The sequence below is a fragment of the Petaurus breviceps genome, unplaced genomic scaffold (assembly GCF_028583685.1).
Source record: "Petaurus breviceps papuanus isolate PSGF00001 unplaced genomic scaffold, PetGlider_PUasm1.0 63, whole genome shotgun sequence".
In the NCBI taxonomy this organism is placed as follows: domain Eukaryota; kingdom Metazoa; phylum Chordata; class Mammalia; order Diprotodontia; family Petauridae; genus Petaurus; species Petaurus breviceps.
The window spans coordinates 1,013,057-1,034,954 of record NW_027186418.1 but is presented as its reverse complement, the minus strand read 5'-3'; the positions used below and the strand labels follow the sequence as shown (position 1 = coordinate 1,034,954).

At 42.0% G+C, this 21,898-nt stretch overlaps 1 protein-coding gene across 6 annotated transcripts in view; it reads right to left on the bottom strand.

The window, feature by feature from the left end:
- Nucleotides 1-5,757: 5,757 nt before the first annotated feature.
- LOC138173634 (ena/VASP-like protein) overlaps nucleotides 5,758-21,898 on the bottom strand; it is a 285,460-nt gene continuing 269,319 nt past the window's right edge. For 3 of the 6 annotated variants that reach the window (XM_069103681.1, XM_069103679.1, XM_069103680.1), the window contains exons 9-14: nucleotides 20,744-20,807; nucleotides 18,041-18,107; nucleotides 17,854-17,916; nucleotides 10,250-10,316; nucleotides 9,427-9,529; nucleotides 5,758-6,426 (exon numbers count right to left, since the gene is read on the bottom strand). In XM_069103681.1, coding sequence (XP_068959782.1) covers nucleotides 6,389-6,426; nucleotides 9,427-9,529; nucleotides 10,250-10,316; nucleotides 17,854-17,916; nucleotides 18,041-18,107; nucleotides 20,744-20,807 — 402 coding nt within the window. In that variant the 3' untranslated portion in view covers nucleotides 5,758-6,388. The remainder of the gene's footprint in view (nucleotides 6,427-9,426; nucleotides 9,530-10,249; nucleotides 10,317-17,853; nucleotides 17,917-18,040; nucleotides 18,108-20,743; nucleotides 20,808-21,898) is intronic. The other 3 variants (XM_069103682.1, XM_069103683.1, XM_069103684.1) reach the window with 3 other exon arrangements.

The window sequence follows — 21,898 nt, the reverse complement described above, 5'->3', positions numbered from 1 at the left end:
GGTATCAAACCAGAGCCAATGGTTAAATTTTCAGTTCAAGAATTTATGCCTCAGAAATCAGCAAATGCTACAAATCAAGGCTTGATTTTTTATTTTTTGATAGTCTAGACTTAAGAAAGTGAAAGGGGGGGGCAGCTACGTGGTGCAGTGAATAGATCCCTGGAGTCAGGAGGACCTGAGTTCAAATCTGACCTCAGACACTTGACACACTCACTAGCAGTGTGACTTTGGGCAAGTCACTTAACCCCAATTGCCCTCCAAAAAGCAAAAAAAAAAAAAAAGAAAGAAAGTGAAAGGGGTAGCCAGGTAGCACAGTGGACAGAGTGCTGGGCATGGAGTCAGAAAGACTCCTTTTCTTGTGTTCAAATCTGGCCTCAGACACTTATTAGCTGTGTGATCCTGGGCAAGTCCCTTAACCCTGTTTGCCTCAGTTTCCTTATCTGTTAAAAATGAGCTGGATAAGGAAATGGCAAACCACTCCAGTATCTCTGCCAAGAAAACTCCAAATGGGGTCACAAAGAGTTGGACACAACTGAAAATGACTGAACAACAAGAGTTATGGAGAAAATGTTAATAAAGCAGATTAAATTAAAAATATATCTTGCTTTTTGAAGAGCTGGATGTTAAATATTTACTAGCACACTGCTGTCTGGGGGCTCTAGTCCAGGGATGGGGGACCTGTGGCCTTGAGACCACATGTGGACCTCTAGGTCCTCAAGTCTGGCCCTTTGACTGAATCCAAACTTCACAGAACAAATACCCTCAATATAAGTATTTGTGTAAAACTTGGACTCAGTCAAAAGGCTGCCCTCAAGGACCTAGAAGGTCGCATGTGGCTTCTAGGTTGTAGGTTCACCATCCCTGCTTTGGTCCTTTTCTGCCAGTCCTGGCGTTGCTGCAGTATGATGGCCCCTTAGGGAGAGTGGGTCAGGCTCCATGCTGAGCCAGCACAGTGTGAGGTGTGCCCAGAGTCAGATCGAATCTCTCTTCCCTCTCTCCCCTCCTCCAACCCCCCAGCTCTGTGCTCAGCCACCTGGAAATCCCACCACTTTTAACTCTCCTTTGGATTTAAGTTTTGTTTTCCCCAAGTTCGGAGGCCCTGGAAGGAATGAGACTGACAAGACAGAGGCCTCAATCAAAAACCTCCTTAGTTTAAATCGTTGTTGGCCCTTCATTTTCGAAGTGGACCAATGACATCATGGTGATGTCTTGACTTGCATGAGAATTGGATTTAAGTGAAGCAGAGCTGCACAAAGCTGTCACCTTCGCTTTCCCTTCCAGAGTCATCTAAGTACAGTGCAGGGTAAAAGTCGAGGGGACTGGTGATGGTCCAGGATGCAGTGGATGCCCTTGGCATCTCTGATGTCTGACCAAGCTCAAAGTACTCCATAGTGCCAGAATCAGCTGCCCTCATGGCCACTGGAACAATCGTTCTCATCTGCCCATTCCACCAGGGGAAGTCTTCATGTGCTTGGGGCAGACATCCCCCTAACTTGGTTACCCTCAGCCTTTGTTTAGCTCATGCTCCCCAGCCAGTGGCCACTGCATATGGTACTGATTTTTGGAGCCACGGGTGGACACCAAAGGTTGATGAGCTTGGCAAGCCCCCCCACCAGAAGCGCTAGGCCTCCTGAACACCCCTAGTTTGAATTAGTAGTTAAAAGAATGTTGGATTTAGAGACAGAAGATTCTGGTTAACTAGTTGTATCGCCTTAGCAAAATAAGATGCTATTCAAATATTTGGGTGATATTATCATTATTTAATTTTCCCTTTCCATTGGGAAAGCTAGTTGACAGTAAAGAGCTGAGGAAAGGGAAGCTTTGGTTTGATAGGAGCAGAGCTGGTGGTGGTGAGAAACAGAAACGAGTTGGGACATGACCAAACAAAAGTGACGAGGGAGAGGTCATAGGCAGCTGGACAGAGCACTGGACTTGGAGTCAGGAGGATAGATAGGAGATTACATTTTGCCTCAGACACTTATTAATGGTATGACCATTAGGTAAATCGAGGTTTTTCTTGCCTCAGTTTCCTCATCTGTAAAATGGGGGAAATAATAGCACCTACCTCTCAGGGCTTACGTTTGTAATGTCATCAGTCCTCTTTGAAAATGAGGGATGAATAACAACAGCAAAGTGTGAGAATCAAATGAGATCATAGACATAAAGGGCTTTGCAAACCTTATAATGCCATATTAATGCTATGATAATGATGTCTCATGTTATGAAAAAGAACGCTTTTTGGGAGGGAGGTTCAGGCATTTTGGATTCATGTGCTAGTTTTGCTTCTCTTACCTTGGGCTACTTATTTCTCCCCTTCCTAACTCTTAGTTTCCTCATCTGTAAAATGAGAGAGTTGGACTAGCTGACTTTTAGGAGCTCTTGCAAATCTGGAATTCTATGTTCTATGGATAATCAGTCCAGATAGGGAATCACTAGCAAAGCAGGGACATGCTTAGAAATTCCTTTTTGGGGATAAAAGAAACTAGGGTCACCAAGAATCTTTCTTAAAGTAATTGGAGAGAGGGTAGCTAGGTGGCACAGTGGATAGACCATTGACCCTAGAGTGAGGAAGACCTGAGTTCACATCTGGTATTAAAAACTTTTTTTTTTTTGCTTTTTGGAGAGGGGAAGGTAGGGCAATTGGGGTTAAGTGACTTGCCCAAGGTGACAGGGCTAGTTTTTGTGTTAAGTGTCTGAGGGTGGATTTGAACTCAGGTCCTCCTGACTCCAGAGCTGGTGCTCTACTCACTGAGCCACCTAGCTGCCCCTATAGTCTCAGAAACTTGCTAGCTGTGTGACCCTGGGCAAGTCACTTAACCCCAGTTGCCTCCCTCCAAGCCTTCCCAAATAAATGAAAAATAAGAAAAATTAAAGTGATAGGGGAGATAGGCTACTACCTGGATGGCCCTTGTCAGCTATGGTTCACACTTTTTTCCCCAAGCTATTCTTTCCTATAGAATTAAACCCCAAATGACCCTAGAAATGAAGAAAAGACAGGACCTGGGTATCTATCCTGCTGAGAGGGAAAGAAGACAGGAAAGAAGGAAACAAGCATTAAGTATTTATTATGTTCCAAGCACTGTGCTAAGAGCTTTACAAATATTATCTTGTTTGATTCTCATAAAGTCCTTGGGAGGTAGAGGCCATTTTGATTCCCATTTTACCATTGGGGAAACTGAGACAGAGGTTAATTGACTTGCCCAAGGTTATATAGCTGCCAAGAATCTGAAGCCACATTTGAACTCAGGTCTTACTGACTCCAGGCATCTGCTATGCCATCTAGCTGCCTCAGTGGGCTACAGATAGGAAGGCCACCTCTTTTAGGTCACACTAACCATTCATCTTTGACAACTCTGAACACTTACCTCCTTCAATGAAACTCCCCACAGGGAACATTTATCTGGGCTGATAAAAGTCTTTTGTAGGGATCTGTAGCAGGCACCAGACCTCTTTCTAAGTAATATTTTAATGGCCTTATTGTCAGAGGCTCAAATAAGACAGGATGTCTTCCATGCATGGTAGTGGGGGTGAAAAAAAAAACATCCTGTAACCTTTGAAGCTTGGGTTCCAGTCAAAGATGTTTCTAGGAATCTTTACACAGTTATCCCTTCCACATCGCAGGGGTGAAGGGTATGGTGTCTGTCCAACCCCCATCCCCATCTGGAAAATCCATGTAAAATTTTTTGGCCCTCCCTTTGTACCAGAGAAGTGTGAATTTCTTCTTTTTCTTTTATGGGGTATTAATATTATACAAGATTATACATACATTTTATGCATTCCTGAGTTTTTAAACTTTTTCTGTGTCATCTGCTGGCCTCTCATTGTCTGTGGTTTCTGCAAAACTCCCCTCCCAAATTCCCATTTAATTTCTTATGCTGACCCACAATATAGCAAAGCTACAATGGGGAAAGTGGCGATGTGGAAGAGGATGCCTGTACTCAGGGCAAGTCCTAGAAACCACAGACAGGATGAGCAGTGGGAAGTACACCTCAGTTAGAAAGCGAGGGTGACCTTGGGACTCTGGCCCCCCCATTGCTACTCTGGGACCAAGCAGGGGAGGAAGAGAATTCAGCCCACCACATATCAGCTTCCTATCCACTCATCATGACTACTGTCTAGATGCTAACCTCTGCGGCATCCAGGCTGCTACAAGATGGCAGGTATCAGCAGGGCCCTCTCAATCTGGCATCTGAGGTCAAAGCTCCAGGGACTCCAACCTATTTATGGCTTGCCCCCTAGGAAAGCTTCCATGATCACCATTGTTTCCAGCCAACGTTCCCTTCTGACCTAAAATGCTGGACTTGGAGACCATAGTTTTTGTTGTTCAGTCATCTCAGTAATGTCTGACTCTTCTTGACCCCATTTGGAGTTTTCTTGGTAAAGTTGCTGGAGTGTTTTGCCATGTCCTTCTCCAGCTCATTTTCCGAATGAGGAAACGAGGCAAACAGGGTTAAGTGACTTGCCTAGGGTCACATAGCCAGTGTCTGAGGCCAGATTTGAACTCAGGAAGATGAGCCTTCCTAATTTCAGATCCGGGACTCTATCCACTGTGCCACCTAATTGTCTCCTGTTCTAGAGAGAAGAGGTCTAGGTTCAAATCCCAGCTTTACCCTTGATTAGTTTGGCTGACTATGGGCAAGCCACTTCCTGTTTCTGAGCTTTAGTCTTCTGCAAGTTGTGGATGATAAGAATACACTAAGGCAGAGGTTCTTAGCCATTTTGGGGATCATGGACTTCTTGGGCTGTTGGATGAAGCCTATGGATCCTTTCTCAGCATAATGTTTTTAAATGTACAAAATACATAGGATTTCAAAGGAAACTAATTATATTGAAATAAAAATGTACTTTAAATCCTCTGTCCTCATCTAAGTTCAGGGACCCACTGAAATCTATCCATGAACTCCTTAGGGGTCCTTGGACCCTAGCTTAAGGATTCTTGTACTAAGTAGATAGGTGATCATGTGAAATCACTTTACCTACCTCAATTACCTCATTTGTAAAATGGCCTCCACCTCACAGTGGTGGTATAAGTATCATAGAAATGATGTGGTTTCTAACAGTCAGTTATTAAGTTCTAGTTTATAATATAAAGGTGTTGGGATTTTTTGGAGATTGTGTGTGGATTTAGACTCAGAATTCCTGGGTTCAAATCCTCACTCTGCCTCTTATGAGCTGTACCACCTTGGGTCAGTCCCTAGACTTTTTCAGCTCACAGCTTCCTAATAAATAATGGCAGGGAGTCGGATGGGATGACCTCTAATGTCTCTATGGTCCTATAAATGATGGCAGGATGATCGTAAGGAAATGCGTTTTGTTTGGCTTTAAAGTATATTAGAAACATGAAGGGTTTTTTTTTTTCCTTTTCTTTCCAGAGAGGTATGGTATGGTGGGAAGAATTCTAGATTTGGAATTTGGAGACCCAAGTTTTCTTCCTGACTCTGATAATTCTCAGCTGTGTGACCTGGGCTTGTTTCTGGTAAGATGAGGGGGCTGGTCTAGACTTGAGAGGATGGTTAAGGCCGTCTCTGATTCTTAGATCTTATGTTCTCCTTGTCTTTGGACCTCAGTTTTCTTATCTGTAAAATAGAAAGGGCGCTCCCTCACCATAATGAAGGCCTCGTGAGGATGAGATGAAATAACAGGTTGGAAAACGCTTTGACACATGGAAGGGGCCAGTACAAATGGGACACATTGCCATTATATTAGCTGATGTTTTTATGGTTGATGAGACAAAGCCAAGACGCCAAGAGCCAGTGCTCTGGGTGGACAGGAAACAGTTTATTACCCATATGAACACAGATACTGTGGCGCACTGACGTACCGTTTGGATATTGTGAGACCCTGGAATCCACCCACTCATCCCGCGCCCCAAACGCCTCTGCCTTTGTGTTTCCAGGTGGGGCTCCCGCTCATGACAACTGTCCCCTTACTGTTGGCAGATGCTTCTCAGCTGCTGATGGCTGGGCCCAGGGCCCTTCTGTCACCTAGGAAGCAATCGGCTCCTGATGTCCTCTCTACCACTAAAAAGAAACATCCTACACGTAGATAAGCAAATACAAAATACAAAAAAGGCAACAAACAACCGAATGGGCAGTGTCAGGTGGGCTTGAGAAAATCCAGGAATTTCAAATCCTTTTTTTTTAAAACTTTTTTTTCCTTTAGGTTAAGACTTTTTAAATGAAGTGAATCTCAGACAGCAAAGCTTCACCGTGTGCTGAGTCTGCTAATAAAAAGGGATTCTGGACCAAGGAGGAGAGGGTGGGGTGAGGTGAGGGGGTGGGGTGGGAAGTGCCCTTAGAGCACTTTGGTGCCCTGTGAGATGATTCAGTCTTCCTAGAGTCCTGGGCCAGGCTGGAAACCCCGGGGCCAGTTCGAGGCTGGCCCATCACTATGTCGTGCTGATCCGGCTCAGCTCCTGCCGGATTGCTGTAGGGACAAAGGAAGAAATCATTTCAGTAGCCGGCAGAGGCTCCCCCTGGGAGTCTCAGTGCCAGTGTTATGGGAGAGTCCAGTGTGGTGGACGGGCAAGGACCCCGGACTTGGAATCCAGATGTGCTCAGTGGCTTTGGGTAAACCATATCACACAAATCTCAGTCTCTTCATATGTAAAATGGGGATGAGAATAGGGGCATTACTTACCTCACTGGACCCTTTAAAAGAAAATTTGGTGGCAAACTTTAAGGTGCTATAGAGATGTGAGCCATTCTAGACCTAGAAGGAACTCCAGAATCATAAACTATAAGGTCAATGCTGGAAGAGGTTTTAGGGATCCTCTAGTCCAATCGCTTCGTTTTATAGCCGAGAAAGTTGGGTGTCAGGTCTAGTAGGCCCTATATAGAGGTTAGCTGTAATTCTTGGAGAGAACCCAAAAGGATCTCTGTTCCTAACTTCCTGGAATCCAAGAGTGGCCAGAGGACCAGAGAACTATCAGGCTGATCAAACACACCGTCAGCTTCGGTTGTTAATCCAGCTGGTGCCAGGGGAGGCTAGGTGGAGGCAGGACAGAAAAGGGTGTGTAGTGGGGAGAGTTAATAGTTCACTTTTAGTGATTCTTCTCTCTTGGGATTCTGTATCTCTCCCCCTCCTCTCTTTAACTTATTAACTCTCTGAATCAGAATCTGATATCTGGACAAAGACAGTGAACATTACATCCCTTGTCTTCCTCCCTCTTTGGGTGCCCAGGAACTGAATGAGCTCTAGGGAACTGCAGAAGAAAAGAGAAGGGAAACTCCAGACTACTCATTCCCTTTCTTTTAGCTTGATCTCTTCATAGTTCTCATAAACCATAGTTGCAGTAGCAGTGGTAATGGTGGTAATAGTTCCAAATACCTTAAGCCAGGGATGGGAAACCTGCAGCCTTGAGGCCACATGTGACCCTCTGAGGTCCTCAAGTGCTCCCCAAATTGCAATGTTCTGTGAAGTTTGGATTCAATCAAAGGGCCATATTTGAAGACCTAGAGGGTTACATGTGGCCTTGAGGCTGCAGGTTCCCCACCCCTGCCTTAAGCCTACCCTATCCTTATTTATAAAAAAAAAAAAAAACCCAAAGCAAAACAAACCCAACTATTTCCAGCTCATACTCGTATAGCCCTTACCTCTATTGTCCTAACACTTGTGTGAGGGAGGCAGGGCAGAAATGATTATCCCCATTTTCAGAGGAGGAAATTTGAGGTTAAGAGAAGTCACATAACTGGTTCAAAGTCACACAGCTAGTGAGGGAGAGAACCAGGACTAAACAAAGTTCTACTAATTCCCCTCTCACCACCCTTTCCTGTAGGGATGCAGCTGATTCTCCAACTACGTGGGAAAACGCACTGGAATGGAGAGGGATGGGAGTTTGCTTTATTCTCTTCATTTATATATATATATAGACTTGCTTTTCTCTGTAGGGGTGCAGGACTTGGTTAGATAATTCCAGCTGACTTTATCTTAGTATCAACATCCTTGATCATTTTTTTTCCACAAGGGCAAATGTGGCACAGATAAGATTACGTGGTATATTACAATCAATCAATACGCATTCATTAAATGTCTACTCTCTAACCCAAACTGATTTCTACAGGATGTGGTTTTATAATGAATTGTATTGATTTTTTTTCTTCCTTTTTTTTTTCTCCCACCATGTTTGCCTTCTGAAGTATGCTTGAACTGAGGCTGGTATAAGGAAGTCAATATGGGGAAAGACCAGGACTGGCTTCAGAGGTGCTGGGATACCCAGGATCTTTCTAGTTACTGATTTATTATGTGACCTTGGGACAATTACTTCCTCATTATGGGTCTCTGTGTCCTCATTTACAAAATGAGTGGGTCAGACTAGATAATTCTTATATTTACTTCAAACTCTGACATTCTGTGATTTGCTCAACCAAAATGCCACCTCTTCCAAGAAGCTTTTCCTGATGTCCACTGGCTGTTATAATAGAGCATTGGCTTTGCAGCTGAACGACTTGGGTTGGAATCTGGGCTCTGACACTCCCTAGACCAATCTCTTTCCCTCTCTGGGCCTCAGGTTCCTCATCTGTAAAATGAGGGGTTGAATTAGCAGATCCTCTAAAGCCTCTTCTTGCTCTGATCCCTGTGTTTTCTTTGCTCTGAGTCCCCTTTCCACTTAAAATTATTTCCCCTCATTTGGCACTTATTGAACTCAACCAGAAAGTGTTTTTATTCTTTGATATATTCACCCCCTCAACCAGACTTTGGGGTAGGGGCCTTCAGCTTGCTTCTTGGGCATGGCTCAGGTTGGGCTCATAGCAGATGATAATTCTATTGACCTCTTTATTCAGAATTTTAAGCAGAGTTTGGGATAACTCTAGAATGAGCCTTCTACTTCTCCTTCATTAAACCTTAAAGCTTCTTTATTTCTTAGTTTCTTCAACTATAAAATGAGGGAGTTGGAGGATATAGTTTCTGAGATATTTTCCATCTCTGACATTCTAAGTTCTGTGATTTTAACATTTCTCCCACCTCCAGGACCTTATAGCTCATGATCTAAGGTCTTCTCTGTGTTCCTTCTCTGACCTTCCATGATTCTTGATTCTAAGGTTCCTTCCATCTATGATAGTTTCTGTTCTAAAATTCCTTTCAGCTTTTTGATTCTGAAGCCTCTTTCACTTCTTTTTGAGTTCTTATTTGTATTCTACCTATCTATCTATCTATCTATCTATCTATCTATACATATAACATATATTACCATACAGTACACATTATATATAACTGTATAGTATATACACATTTATTAATATCTTTTGTTTTTTTATTGACCAGATTTCCTCTCTGCAATCCTTCCCTTTCCCATTCTCAGAGAGCCATTCCTTTTATTTTTAACCTTCTATGTTTTAAGACTCAGAGTCCTTCCCTATGGTTCTTCTTACTCATGGGCCAAACCCTACCACATGGTTTTGTAGGAAACAGATCAAGCCTATTCACCTGAGGCCCAATTTCTATTCAGTAGGACCTGCCTGGGGTCCTTACCATCAATGATTTCCTCTTTGACTTTGTGTAGCTCTCTGACCACTTCTTCCAGTATTTCCTGTGTAAGATGGGAAACAACAACAAAACCCAGAGTTAATGTATGGCCGTTCATCCCTTTGGTCCACTCTATTTCCCCAGAAGAACAAGTGGGGCTTGACATTGGGGATAGTGTGGGTTTTGTTTCCTTCATATGAAGATGTGAGGCTCAGGGCTGAAGAATCTAGGGATATCCCTATGGGGTGTGAAGGACCCAGGGTGTGAATAACCTACCTAGTTCTAGGAGGTAAGGGGTCCAGAGCATCCCTAAGGGATTGTTAGTACTCCAGGACTATCATTAGCGGTTATGAATACCTGAATGCTTCCTAGGGGTTGTGAGGTGCTTAGGGCTGTCCTCTTGTAATTCATCTTCCTCCCCCCCTCAAAAAAAACCCAAATTAAAGTCAACACTGAAGGCAACTTCAAAAAAGAAAAGAGAGTCACTAAATCGATGTTTAAGAAGAAGGGCAGTTCCCTGAATGGAAAGGATTTCTTGGTTTGGTGTGACAAATTGATTTACAACATTTAGTTGGGAATAGACTCCTCTTCTCCTTCATGTACTTCTTGAGTAGTGAGTGACTCAGGACGTGGTTTACTGGCAGCAGGAGGTGGGTGGAACAGGGTGAGTTGAAGTTTATGAACTGTTTATTCTGTCTCTCTCTCTCACTCCCTCTCATTCTCTCTCTCCTTTTCCTCTTTCCCCTCCCCTTTTTTTGGGGGGCGGAGTGGAAAGGACACTTACCTGTTTCATCCGGTCAAAATCTAAGGCATCTAGAGCACCTTCATTGCCACTACCAGCAGGCTTCATCCTAGGAAGGGGAGGGGAGAGAGCAGGTAGAACAGGGGAAGGGGATGGGACTTCTTTTGCAGGACCCCTTAATGACACCTGGGCAGCCAATGGCCAGGACCTACACATCCTCCCATCTGTCTAACCTTAGTGCTTCCAAGGTCCAGTGAAACTAGGCTGTCCTCTGACTTCTCAGGATTCCAGGCTTTGGTTCACACCACTCTTAATGGTTTTCCCATGGTTGCACAGCTAGTTAATGGCACAGCAGAGATGCGAGTCCAGGTATAATATAGTATAGAGGGAAGAGTGATGGAACTATAGCCAGGGGACCTGAATTTGACTGGCTCTGCCACTTAGGTCAGCAGGGGCAGAGAGGTCATATTATCTCTCTGAGCCTTAGTTTCCTCATCTGTAAATGAGATACCACTACTTATACTATCTATTTCACAGGATTGCTGTGAGAAAAGCAATCTCAATGAGATTGTAGCATTACTAGTAGTAACCTTATTATTAGTTCTAATAGTGATGAATATTACTAGTAATTAATATTACTGTTAATACTTATTTATGTAATAGTAATGTAATGTAGTAGTAGTAATATCAATCACTAATGGTACTTAATAACTACTAATAATTATATCACTAATAACTAATAGTAATTAACATTTAATATTAATAAGTTAACACAATATATTAATGACATGGTAATAATATATTAAATAAATAATTAATAATATAATTTAGTATTACTAAATAGTAATTAACCATTTATATTAATCACTATTAGCAAAAATCTAGAGTTTGGCTCTGGATTAGTCAGTATCTGGCTTTCAACCTTATTTCCCAGGCATGACAAAGAGGACAAACTTGAGGTTTGTTGCTTTTTCTCTGCTTTCTGGTACCCGCCTGGCTCCCTTGAGGGCATTGTGGCCACTGAAGTCTGGGAACAATACTCCCATCGAGGCTGCCCAGTACAGTGGGCTCATAATCCTTACTTTTTTCCTAAGTCCCAGGTATAGGATCCTTTCTAGTGCTAGTATTGGGGTTAAGATGAGGACTTGGATAAAAGGCTGGGTGGATGATAAGAGACTTTAGGGGTATGGGTTCACATTGTTTATGTTTTGGAGGCAGGCCTTGGCTGACACTCTATGGGACTGTGTGAGAGACGGAGCTGTGTGATAGCAGGGTTTGCCCAAATTACCTTGGCAACAGGTATGGTGGGCAGAGAAGTTTACTGATTTTTTTTTCCAAGGTAACTTATTTTCAAAAAGGAAAGAAGGTAAATTCTTTTAGCTGTATGTCAGTCAGCTTGACTTTGTTTTCTGGCAATTAAAAAATTAATTGTTAATAGGATAGTTAATGAATATCTAGGAAAAAAAGTGACAATCACATAATGTCACATAATGTCACCAAAGTCATTTCAGACCAAGTTGATTTCTTTTTTATTGGAGGGTTGAGACTGACATAAGGAGAATTATGTCGATAACAGTTTGCCTAGATTTTAGCTAAGTATTTGACAAAATTTCTCATGTTAATCTTGTGGATAAGGTAGAGGGATAAAGGTTAAATCTTCATAGAGTGAGGTGGACTTGAAACTGTTCAAATGGTTGGACCTAAATAATTAATGGTTCAAAGTCAATATAGAAGTAGGTCCCCAGTGGAATGATTAAGGAACCTGGGTTTGATTCTGTACTGTTTAACATTTTAATCAATGATTTGGATGGAGGCATTAAATAATAATAAGAATAATGATGATGATGATAGTAGCTAACATATAACATATAGTGTTTTAAGCACTTTACATATATTACCCATGTGATGGAAAGCTTATCAAATCTGCAGATGGTGCAAAACTAGAAAGAGTAGCTAACACTTTGAATGAAGAGTTAGGATTCAAAGATAATAAGCAGCCAAATTTTCTATAATGAAATTATGGGGATAAAAAATAGAGATAAATGTTCAACTTCTCAATTATAAGATGTAGAAAGGTGTGTGGAGTCAGATAGTTTGTAGGAAAAGCATCTGGGGGTTTTATTGAACTGGCAGTTCAGTGCATGTCAACAATATCACATGGCAGCTGAAAAACAGCAACAATAATAATGTAAAAAACCATCATCTTATGCTCTGAGGGAGGTATAACCTCCAAAGCAAGGGAAGTTCTGTCCTGGTTAGACCATAGGTGCAGTATTGTGTTTGGAGAAGACATTGATGAGCTGAGAGCTTCCAGAGGAGACGACTCAGTGTGGTGAGTGAAGGGCCATATGCGGTTGTGTTGAAGGAACCAGGAGTGTAAGGTTGAGAAAGAAGAGATTAGGGGTGGGGGTGGAAAAAGATAGCTCTCTGGTAAAAGAGTGATCTGGTAGACTTGCTCTGCTTGATTCCAAAGTTCAGAAAAAAAGAACAAAGGATAGGAATTGCCAAAAGACAGATTTAGACTCAATGTACAGGGAAAAGTCCTAACCATTAGAGATGTCCCAAAGTATTCTGCGGGGTAAGGAGTTCTTCCAAACTAGAAGTCTAATAGCAAAGGCTAGAGGGTCATTTGTTGTGTAAGTTGGAAGAAGAAATTTTTGGTTAATTGAGGGAATCTTATGGGTTGGATTAGATAGATCCTTTTAGGTTCGAGTTTTGAGGATTCTGTAACTTCTGATTATCTTAGGAATACAGATCTACAGGGTGGAGCCAAGATGGCAGTGTAGAAACAGGAAACTCCCTGTGCTCCCCCCATAACCACCTCAAATACCTATAAAATATGACTCTAACCAAACTTTAGGACTACAGAACCCACAAAGTGACAGAGAGAAACGAGTCTTCCCCTGAAGGCAGCCTGGCAGACCAGCATGAAGGGTCCATTGCAGCACTCTGGGAGCAGCACCCAGTCCCATGTAAGCCCGTGGTTTTAGCCTCAGGGTGCCCCGACCATCCTCAGATAGAGGGACTTCGGGACAGTGGATCACCAGCAGCTGTAGCAGTTTCCAGAATTATCAACCCATAAATGCCAAAGACAAAGTGAGTGGTCAGTGTGGACTCTGTGGGAACAGGGGGTCTGGGAGTGCGGTCTGGCCTCTGCCCCATGAGGTAGAAGTGTCTGAGGTGTGGCAGCCACTGCTGCATGGCTGCTTCAGAGCTCCTGGCCTGCAGATTGTAGGGGGACCAAGCAACCATTCTGAGGGGTAATCACTCTTGCTTTAACCTGCTTGGATATGGATTGCTGTCTAGGGTGGAGGTCCTGGGGTACATGACCAGGTGCCAGAGCCTGTGGAGGCTTCAGAGATGGCAGCCAACTAATAGCTCTGGCAGCTGTGAAAACCCCAGAGATTTGGGACAAAAGTGTACTCTCTGGAAGCAGAGTTCTACTGTGGCAAAAAGCCCCAAAGTCAAGCAATTGAGTGGCAACATGAGCAGGCAAAGGAAGCAAAGCAAGCACAACAACCCGACTCTAGATTCCTTTTTTGGGGACAAAAAGAATCAAAGCATGGAACATCAAAATGACAATGAAGTCAGAACTCCTGCACCAAAAGCTTCCAAGAAAAATATGATCTGGTTACAGGTCATAGAGGAGCTTAAGAAGGATTTTGAAAACCAAATAAGAGAAGTAGAGGAAAAATTGGGAAGAGAAATGAGAATGATGCAAGAAAACCATGAAAAGAGAGTCAACAACCTGACTGAAGAAAATAACAGCTTAAAAAATAGACTAACTCAAATGGCAAAAGAGGCTCAAAAAGCCAATGAGGAGAAGAATGCCTTAAAAAGCCGAATTTGCCAGATGGAAAAAGAATCTCAAAAGCTCACTGAAGAGAATCATTCCTTCAGAATTAAATTGGAGCAAATGGAAGCTAGTGACTTTATGAGAAATCAAGACACTATTAAAAAGATCCAAACAAATGAAAAAATAGAAGGCAATGTGAAATATCTCATTGGAAAAACCACTGACCTGGAAAATAGATCCAGGAGAGATCATTTAAAAATTATTGGACTACCTGAAAGCCATGATCCAAAAAAGAACCTAGAAATCATCCTTTAAGAAATTCTCAAGGAAAATTGCCCTGATGTTTTAGAACCAGAGGGAAAAATAGAGGTTGAAAGAATCCACCAATCACCTCTTGAAAAAGATCCCCAAAAGAAAACTCCTAGGAATATTATAGCCAGGCTCCAGAGTTCCCTGATCAAGGAGAAAATATTATAAGCATCCAAGAAAAAACCAATTTGAATATTGTTGAAACACAATCAGGATAACACAGGACCTGGCAGCTTCTACGTTGAGGGATTGAAGGGCTTGGAATATAATATTCCAGAGATCAAAGGAGCTGGGATTAAAACCAAGAATCACCTATCCAGCAAAACTGAGTATCATGTTTCAGGGGAAAATATGGTCATTCAGGGGAATAGAGAACTTACAAGCATTCTTGATGAAAAAACCAGAGTTGAATAGAAAATTTGACATTCATATACAAGAAGCAAGAGAAGCATGAGAAGGTAAACAGGGAAAAGAAATCATAAGGAACTTATCAAAGTTGAACTATCTACATTCCTACATGGAAAAACAATAATTGTAACTTATGAAACTTTTCTCAATATGAGAATAGTTGAAGGGAATATATATATATGTGTATGCATACATGTATATGTTTATATAGTAGGATATATGGGAGTATGAATGCATATGTGAGTGTGTGTATATATGTGTACAGGTATACATAGACAGAGGGCACAGGACCAGTTGAATAGGAAGGGATGATACTTAAAAGGTGAAATTAAAAGATCAGAGAGGAATATAATGAGAGGAGATGGAGAGAGATAGAATGGGGTAAATTATCTCATATAGAAGAGGCAAGGGAACACTGTTACAATGGAGGGGAAGAAAAGGAAGGCAAAAGGGAATGGGTCAACCTTATTCTCATTGAATTTGGCTTCAGGAAGGAATGAAATACACATTAAATAGGGTATCTCACCCTACAGGAGAGTCGGGAAAAGGGGATGAGAGGGGGAATGATGGAGGGGAGGGCAGGTTGGGGAGAGAGAAGTTGGAAGCACCCACTTTTGAAAAGGGACAGGGTCAAAGTAGAGAATAGAACAAGTGGGAGGTGGGATAGGAGGGAGGGAAATATAGCCAGTCTTTCACAATATATCCACTATGGAAATGTTTTTTGTAGCTACATGTGTGCAACCTATATTGAATAGCTTATCTTCCCAGTAAGGGTGGGTGACAGGGGAAGATGGGAAAAAATCTGGAATTCAAAGTTTTAAAATCAAATGTTTAAAAATAATAATATATTATTATCATTTTTTTTACATGTAACTGAGAAATAAGATATACAGGCACTGGGGTACAGAGATCCACCATGCCCTCCTGGAAAGTCAGAGGGGGGATGGAGAGGATATAGGAGAGAGCAGATTGGAGGAGGGAGTATTCAGTGGGATTGCTGTTTTGGGGTGGTGGGTAGGGGAAAGGTGGGGAGAAAGTTTGTACCTCAAAATCTTGTGGAAATGAATGATGTAAACTAAAAATAAACATAAAATTTAATTAAAAAATTTAAAAAAGTGTGCTTTGATCTGCAAAAAAAAAAAAAGAATACAGATCTACAAGGGACATAATACTCACTAGTTTCTTTTATTCTTCTCTCACTGTTTCTACCAAAGTTATAAGCTCATGGAGGAGAGGAATCATGCTTTTTTTTTTGCTTTTTTGAGGGCAATTGGGGTTAAGTGACTTGCCCAAGGTCACACAGATAATTTTTTTGTTAAGTGTCTGAGGCCAGATTTGAAATCAGGTCCTCCTGACTCCAGGGTCAGTGCTCTATTCACTGAACCATCTAGCTGCCCCCTGTTTTTTTTTTTTTAAACATCTTTGATGACATCACTTGTTGTGTGTTCTTGGGTCAATCCTTTCTCCATATTGGGCCTCAGTTTTGGGGACTGTGGAATGAGAAGTTTGAACTTTGATTGTTGTTCAGTCATTTCCAGTCATGTCTGACTTTCTGTGATCCCATTTAGGGTTTTCTTGGCAGATATTGGAGTGGTTTGCCATTTTCTTCTCCAGCTCATTTTACAGATGAGGAAACTGAGAAGAACAGGGTTAAGTGACTTGCCCAGGGTCACATAGATAGTACATGTCATGAATTCATGAAGATGAGTCTTCTAGACTTCTAGCCTGGCACTCTATCCTCTCCTCCACCAGCTGCCAGTCTCTGAAGCAGGGGTTCTTAAGTATTTTTTTATACTATGGATCCCCTTGGCCATCTGTTGAAGCCTGTGGACTCCTTTTCAGAGTTGTTTTTTAAAAAAAATCATTGAAGAAAATGCTAAATTCCCATCCAAGTTCTCCTGCCTAGGTTAAGAACCCTTGCTCTTAGGGCTCTTCTAAGAGTCTTACATATCTATTGCCTGATTCTTCCTACCATGAAAGACAACAGGGACCATTTTAGGATAATGGATCTAGAATTGAAAGCGACCTCAGAGGCCATCTAACACCCTTCTTTCCTTACTTTACAGATGTGGAAACAGGTTCATGGAGGTTGATTTCCTTGCCCACGGTCACACAGAGGAGGAATTTGAATGCAAGTCTAAAACTAGGGGAGATATACTCTTGATTTTCATTTCTAATGGCTTGAGGGTACTAGCTTCTTCAGAGACCACATCATAGATCTAGACCTGGAAGAAACCTCTGATCATCCAGCCCAGTCTCTTCATTTTGCCATCAAGGAAACTGAGGACCCAATAGGAGAAATGTTCAAGGTCCTCTAGGAAGTAGATCTTGGCTTCAAATACGAAACTTTAGGGGAGGTCACAGTAGGTTTCATATACAAGTGTATTCAGAAACAGAATCATCTTCTCAAGTAATTTCCCAGGTAAACATTATCAATCTTCCTCTAAAAGCAAGGTTTCCCCCCCCACCTCCCCACCCCTTCCCATCAGCCTTGTCTGCTTCTGTCTGAATAAGGTCAATGTGGGAATGAGAAGAATGCATAGAGAAGCCCAAGACAAAAGTGAGGCAGAGAGGGAAGTGAGGACTGTCGGATTACCCTGCAAGCACCGAGTGAGAGACCTCCCAACATCAGATTCTTTCTCTGTAACTTACCTCCAAAGACTGGCTTAGGTACGCTTTAGGTGACCAGGGCCCTTACAGACTTCACTTTGGTGCTTCCTTCCCTAGCGGCATGGTGTAGAGGAAAGATCAGAGGCCTAAGGAAGCAGGAATCCTGGGGTCTGGTGTGTCCTCTGCCACTGACTTGCTATATGACCTTCGGTAATCCTCTCTCTGAGCCCTCCTTTAAGTAAGAGGGGGCTGGACTAAATGATTTATAAGTTCTCTTCTGCCTCTAATGTTCCATGAAAACCCAGGTCTTCATGGATATCCCCCTTCTTGCCCCCCTGAAAGGCCTTAGAGAGAATAAAGAGAGAGAACAACCCTCCCCAGAGCAAGCTGTTAGAGGACATAGACGTGGGGATTTGGGAGCAGAAAGGGAGAGGTGTTAGTTAGGTGGCAGCCGACAAGAACGCCACCTCTCAGAGGATCGGTGGGGTGGGTGGTGGAACACAGGGGACAGGCTATTCGGTACCTAGTGTGTGGCTGTGATTGAATGGGGCTCTTAGCTTCGGGGCTCTTCGCCGATGACGGGGTTCTAAGCAAGGCAATGAGACAAACAGGAGCATTGGAGCAAGGCTTGCTGAACCCTCTTGCTCACCCCCACCCTAGACCGGCCCCAAACTGGCCCTCCCTGGCTTGAGGAAGGGCCCATAGCTCACCTGGAGAGTAATGAGGCTACAGGTTTCTCCACAGAATTGCTCCTCTCCCAGGGCTTCTTCCCAGGATCTGTAGGGTGGGATCAAAGAGTGTGTCCTTTCCTAGCCTCCATCCTTCCATACCTAAGCCCACCGCTTGGCAATGACTGCCTCAGAAGCGCCAGTCAGAATCTGAGAATCACAGGACTAGAAATATATGGGCATCAGGTCCAACTCCTGCCCAAATCATGAAGTTAGTCTACAATATCCCTAGCAATATTTGTAAATCTACTTAAATATTTCAGTGGATGGAAACTTAAGCACCTCTAGAGTTCCACCACTGGACGATACCATTGGTTAGGACGTTAAAAAAAATTATTGAACCTCCTTTCAGCTTCCATTCATCTGCCCATTATTGGGCATGATGATTAAACTATTTCCCTGACCTTGGCCCTCACTTTTCCAAATAACTCCAAATTGTGTAAAATACCTGGCAGTCAGTCAACCAAGTCATATTGAAGACTTAAATACATTATAAAACTGTCTACAGAAGTAAAAGGACTTAAATAGTTGCAGGGATATTCATTACCACATTGCTTCTCTTTATATGCATACATCACTTAAACGTAAAAAGGTCATATCATAAAAAGTAAAATGGATAACCATATCCTTGATTAATTATCAATAACTAAGTTTGGTTAGGGAAAGAAGGAAGAATAGAGGAGACCACAAAAGAGAAAATAATTTCCATTGATACTGTAAAGTGTTCGCATGAATAAAATCAATGCAGCTAAGAGTAACAGGGGAGCCCAACTGTGCATAAGAGCTGGGTTCTCATTGACCAGTTCTCCATTGCACAGGATAAAAAGGGGAAATGTGAATTGGGTGAAAAAGTCTTCACATCATTTATCTCCAATAAAAGTCTGATGTTCCAGCTGTATATAGGGAATTAACACAAATATATAAGACCAAGAACCATATCCCAGTGGAGGAGTAGTCAAAGTCTATGAACATATAGTTCTCAAAAGAAGAATCACAAGCAACCATATGAAAGATTGTTCCAAATCATTAATAATAAAAGAAATTCAATTAAAAATAACTCAGAGTTCACTTCACACCCAGGAAATTAATAAAGATGTCAAGATTAGAAATAGTGTCATAGGGGCTTTGAGGAGTCTAGCACACTGTGAATTGGTCCAGTCCAACCGAAGAACAATTCAGAATGATGTGATAAAAATAACAGAAATGTCTGTACCAGAGACCTCTCTGCTAGGCAAATAACCAAGGAAGTCAAAGGTAGAAAAGTCCCACATATACCACTTTTTGTTATAGCAAAGAACTGGAAACAAAGTGGGAGCTAAACATGGTAAGTAAATGTAACAAAACGTTATTGCAGTGTAATAAAATGGTGAATATAAGGAATTCAGGGAAACATGGGAAAACTTATATGAACTGATGCATAGTAAGCAAGCAGAACTGGTAAAACAATAGTTACAAAGATTTTAACAATGGAAATAGAACAATAAAGGAAGGAAAAGAATTAAGTGCCTACTATGTGCCAGGCATCATTTTATTTACGATAACAACCTAGGAGGTAGGTGCTATTATAAACCTCATTTTACAGAGGAAAATTTACAGAGGAAACTGAGGCAGATAGTGGTTAAATGACTTGCCCAGGATCACACAGCTAGTAAGTGTCTAAGGCTGAATTTGAACTCAGTTCTTTCTGACTCTAGGCCCACTAAACCACCCAGTCAAACCAAAACTGAATTAAAAACTAATTATAATGATTAGTTTAGCTCCAAAGAAAAGAAATGGTGTTCTTCTCCTCTTTTCATGGCAAACAGAGGACTCTAGATGTAAGAGGTTTCCTTTGCTTTCACACACAATCGATGTATTGGTTGGTTTGCTCAACTTAAAATACAAACACAACAAACACCACTTTGTTCTAAGTCAAGTTTTGCTGCTATATTTGAAAAGAAATGTGATGTTAAAACAAAGGGTATCAATGAAACTTAAACTAAAATAAAATTAAATAAGCATAGCAGAAAGGATAGAGCTTTGGTGCCGGAAGATGAGTTTAAAGTCTTGCTCTGTGCCTTCCATGTTGTATGACCTTAGACAAGTCATTTATTCCCTTAGGCTGTTTTCTTATCTGTCAAGTAATAGGGTCGAACTAGGTTAACTATAAGGCATCTTATAGGTCTAACATTCTGTGATCATATGATTTTGTGAGTTGGACTCAAGCTCTGAGGTCCTTCCTATTGAATGGCATTCTCTGTTCAGTGAGTCAAAAGTCCTTCTCATATCTAACATTCTATATTCTGGAGTCCTTTGCATCTTAACCAGCTAATGAAAATTAAAATTATGTTTTAACTGAGGTCCTTTTATAATGCAGACCTTTGTTTTTTGGTAGTTTTTTTTTTTGGAGGACGGAAGGCAGGGTAATTGGGGTTAAGTGATTTGCCCAAGGTCACAGAGCTAGTAAGTGTCAAGTGTCTGAGGTCGGATTTGAACTCAGGTCCTCCTGACTCCAGGGCCAGTGCTCTATTTATTGTGCCACCTAGCTGCCCCCATTTGGTGTTTTTTTTTAAGAATATACCTTGAGGTAGAGGGTCAACAGTAGTCCAGTTCCTAGTTGGATTCTCTCATGAAGGTATCTATCAGAAGGAGTGCAGGGCTTGGTCTGGGAAGCAGGATTCTATAGTCAAATTAGTTTGGGCTTACCTGAGGCATTTGGTGGCTGTCCAGCCCCTCGGTTCCCTGGGGAAGGTGAGGTGCTAGATTCTTCCTGAAAACAAAACATAGGACATCCTGTTAATGTCTGGATGCTGTCAGCTTTAGCTGCTTATACAAATGAGTCCCTGAGGTCTGGGCCAATTGGATGCTGTGTCAAGGACAATAATGGCAGGTGTTTTTCTGACCTCCTCAAAGAACCTATAGACCTTCAGGACTGTTTGTTCCAAGAGGAGGTGTGGAATAATAGAGAGATCTGGCCTCAAAGCCAGGAGGATTTGGCTTTGTCAAGTTTTCCCTTCGACGCACATTGATTTAGTGAACCTAGACAAGTCCCAGCATTCTATGTTCATTATTGTAATCTTGGTGCTCTCAAAACCGTGAGTTTCAGAGGATGTACTGACCTGCATCAGCAAAGGGAGTTTCCTCTCTTAATCATCTCCAAGGCCAGTCTGTAGACTGCATGGATGAATCTTATCTAAGCCTCATCATGTCCCACTGTTTTGCCTCCACTGCCCTACATGGCCCACAGGTGGTGCTTGGTCAGTGGTTTCAGTAACTGAAGCATTGTCTCAAGTATTATGTCCAGTGGCCCATTTCCTGGGTCTGAGACCCAACATCTGTTGGTGCATTTGGCTTACACATTCTGTATCCTGCTTGTGCCCAATAGGAGGATATGTGGACTGCAGCATAATGACGGGTATAAATGACATTATTGAGGATATGTATGACTAGAAAAGATGGGCAAGTTATATTGTGAGAAGGATCAAGAATGGAATAAACATTTATATAGCACCTTCTATGAATCAGGCACTGCGCTAAGACCTTTACAAATATCTCATCAGATCATCACAACTACTCTCTGACCTCCTTTTAAACCCACTTTACAGGTGAGGAAATCGAGGTAGACAGAGGTTAAACGACTTGCTAGTAAGTAGCTGAGGCTGGGTTTGAACTCAAGTTCAGATTGCTTGCTGTCTTAGCAAAGGGAGAGGGGAGGGAGGGAGAAAAATTTGGAACTCAAAATTTTATAAAAAATGAATGGTGATAGCTATCTTTACATGTAATTGAAAAAAAAAATACTATTTCCAAAAAACCCACAAAGGTCCAGTGCTCTATCCATGGCGCTGCCTAGTTGCCTTATGA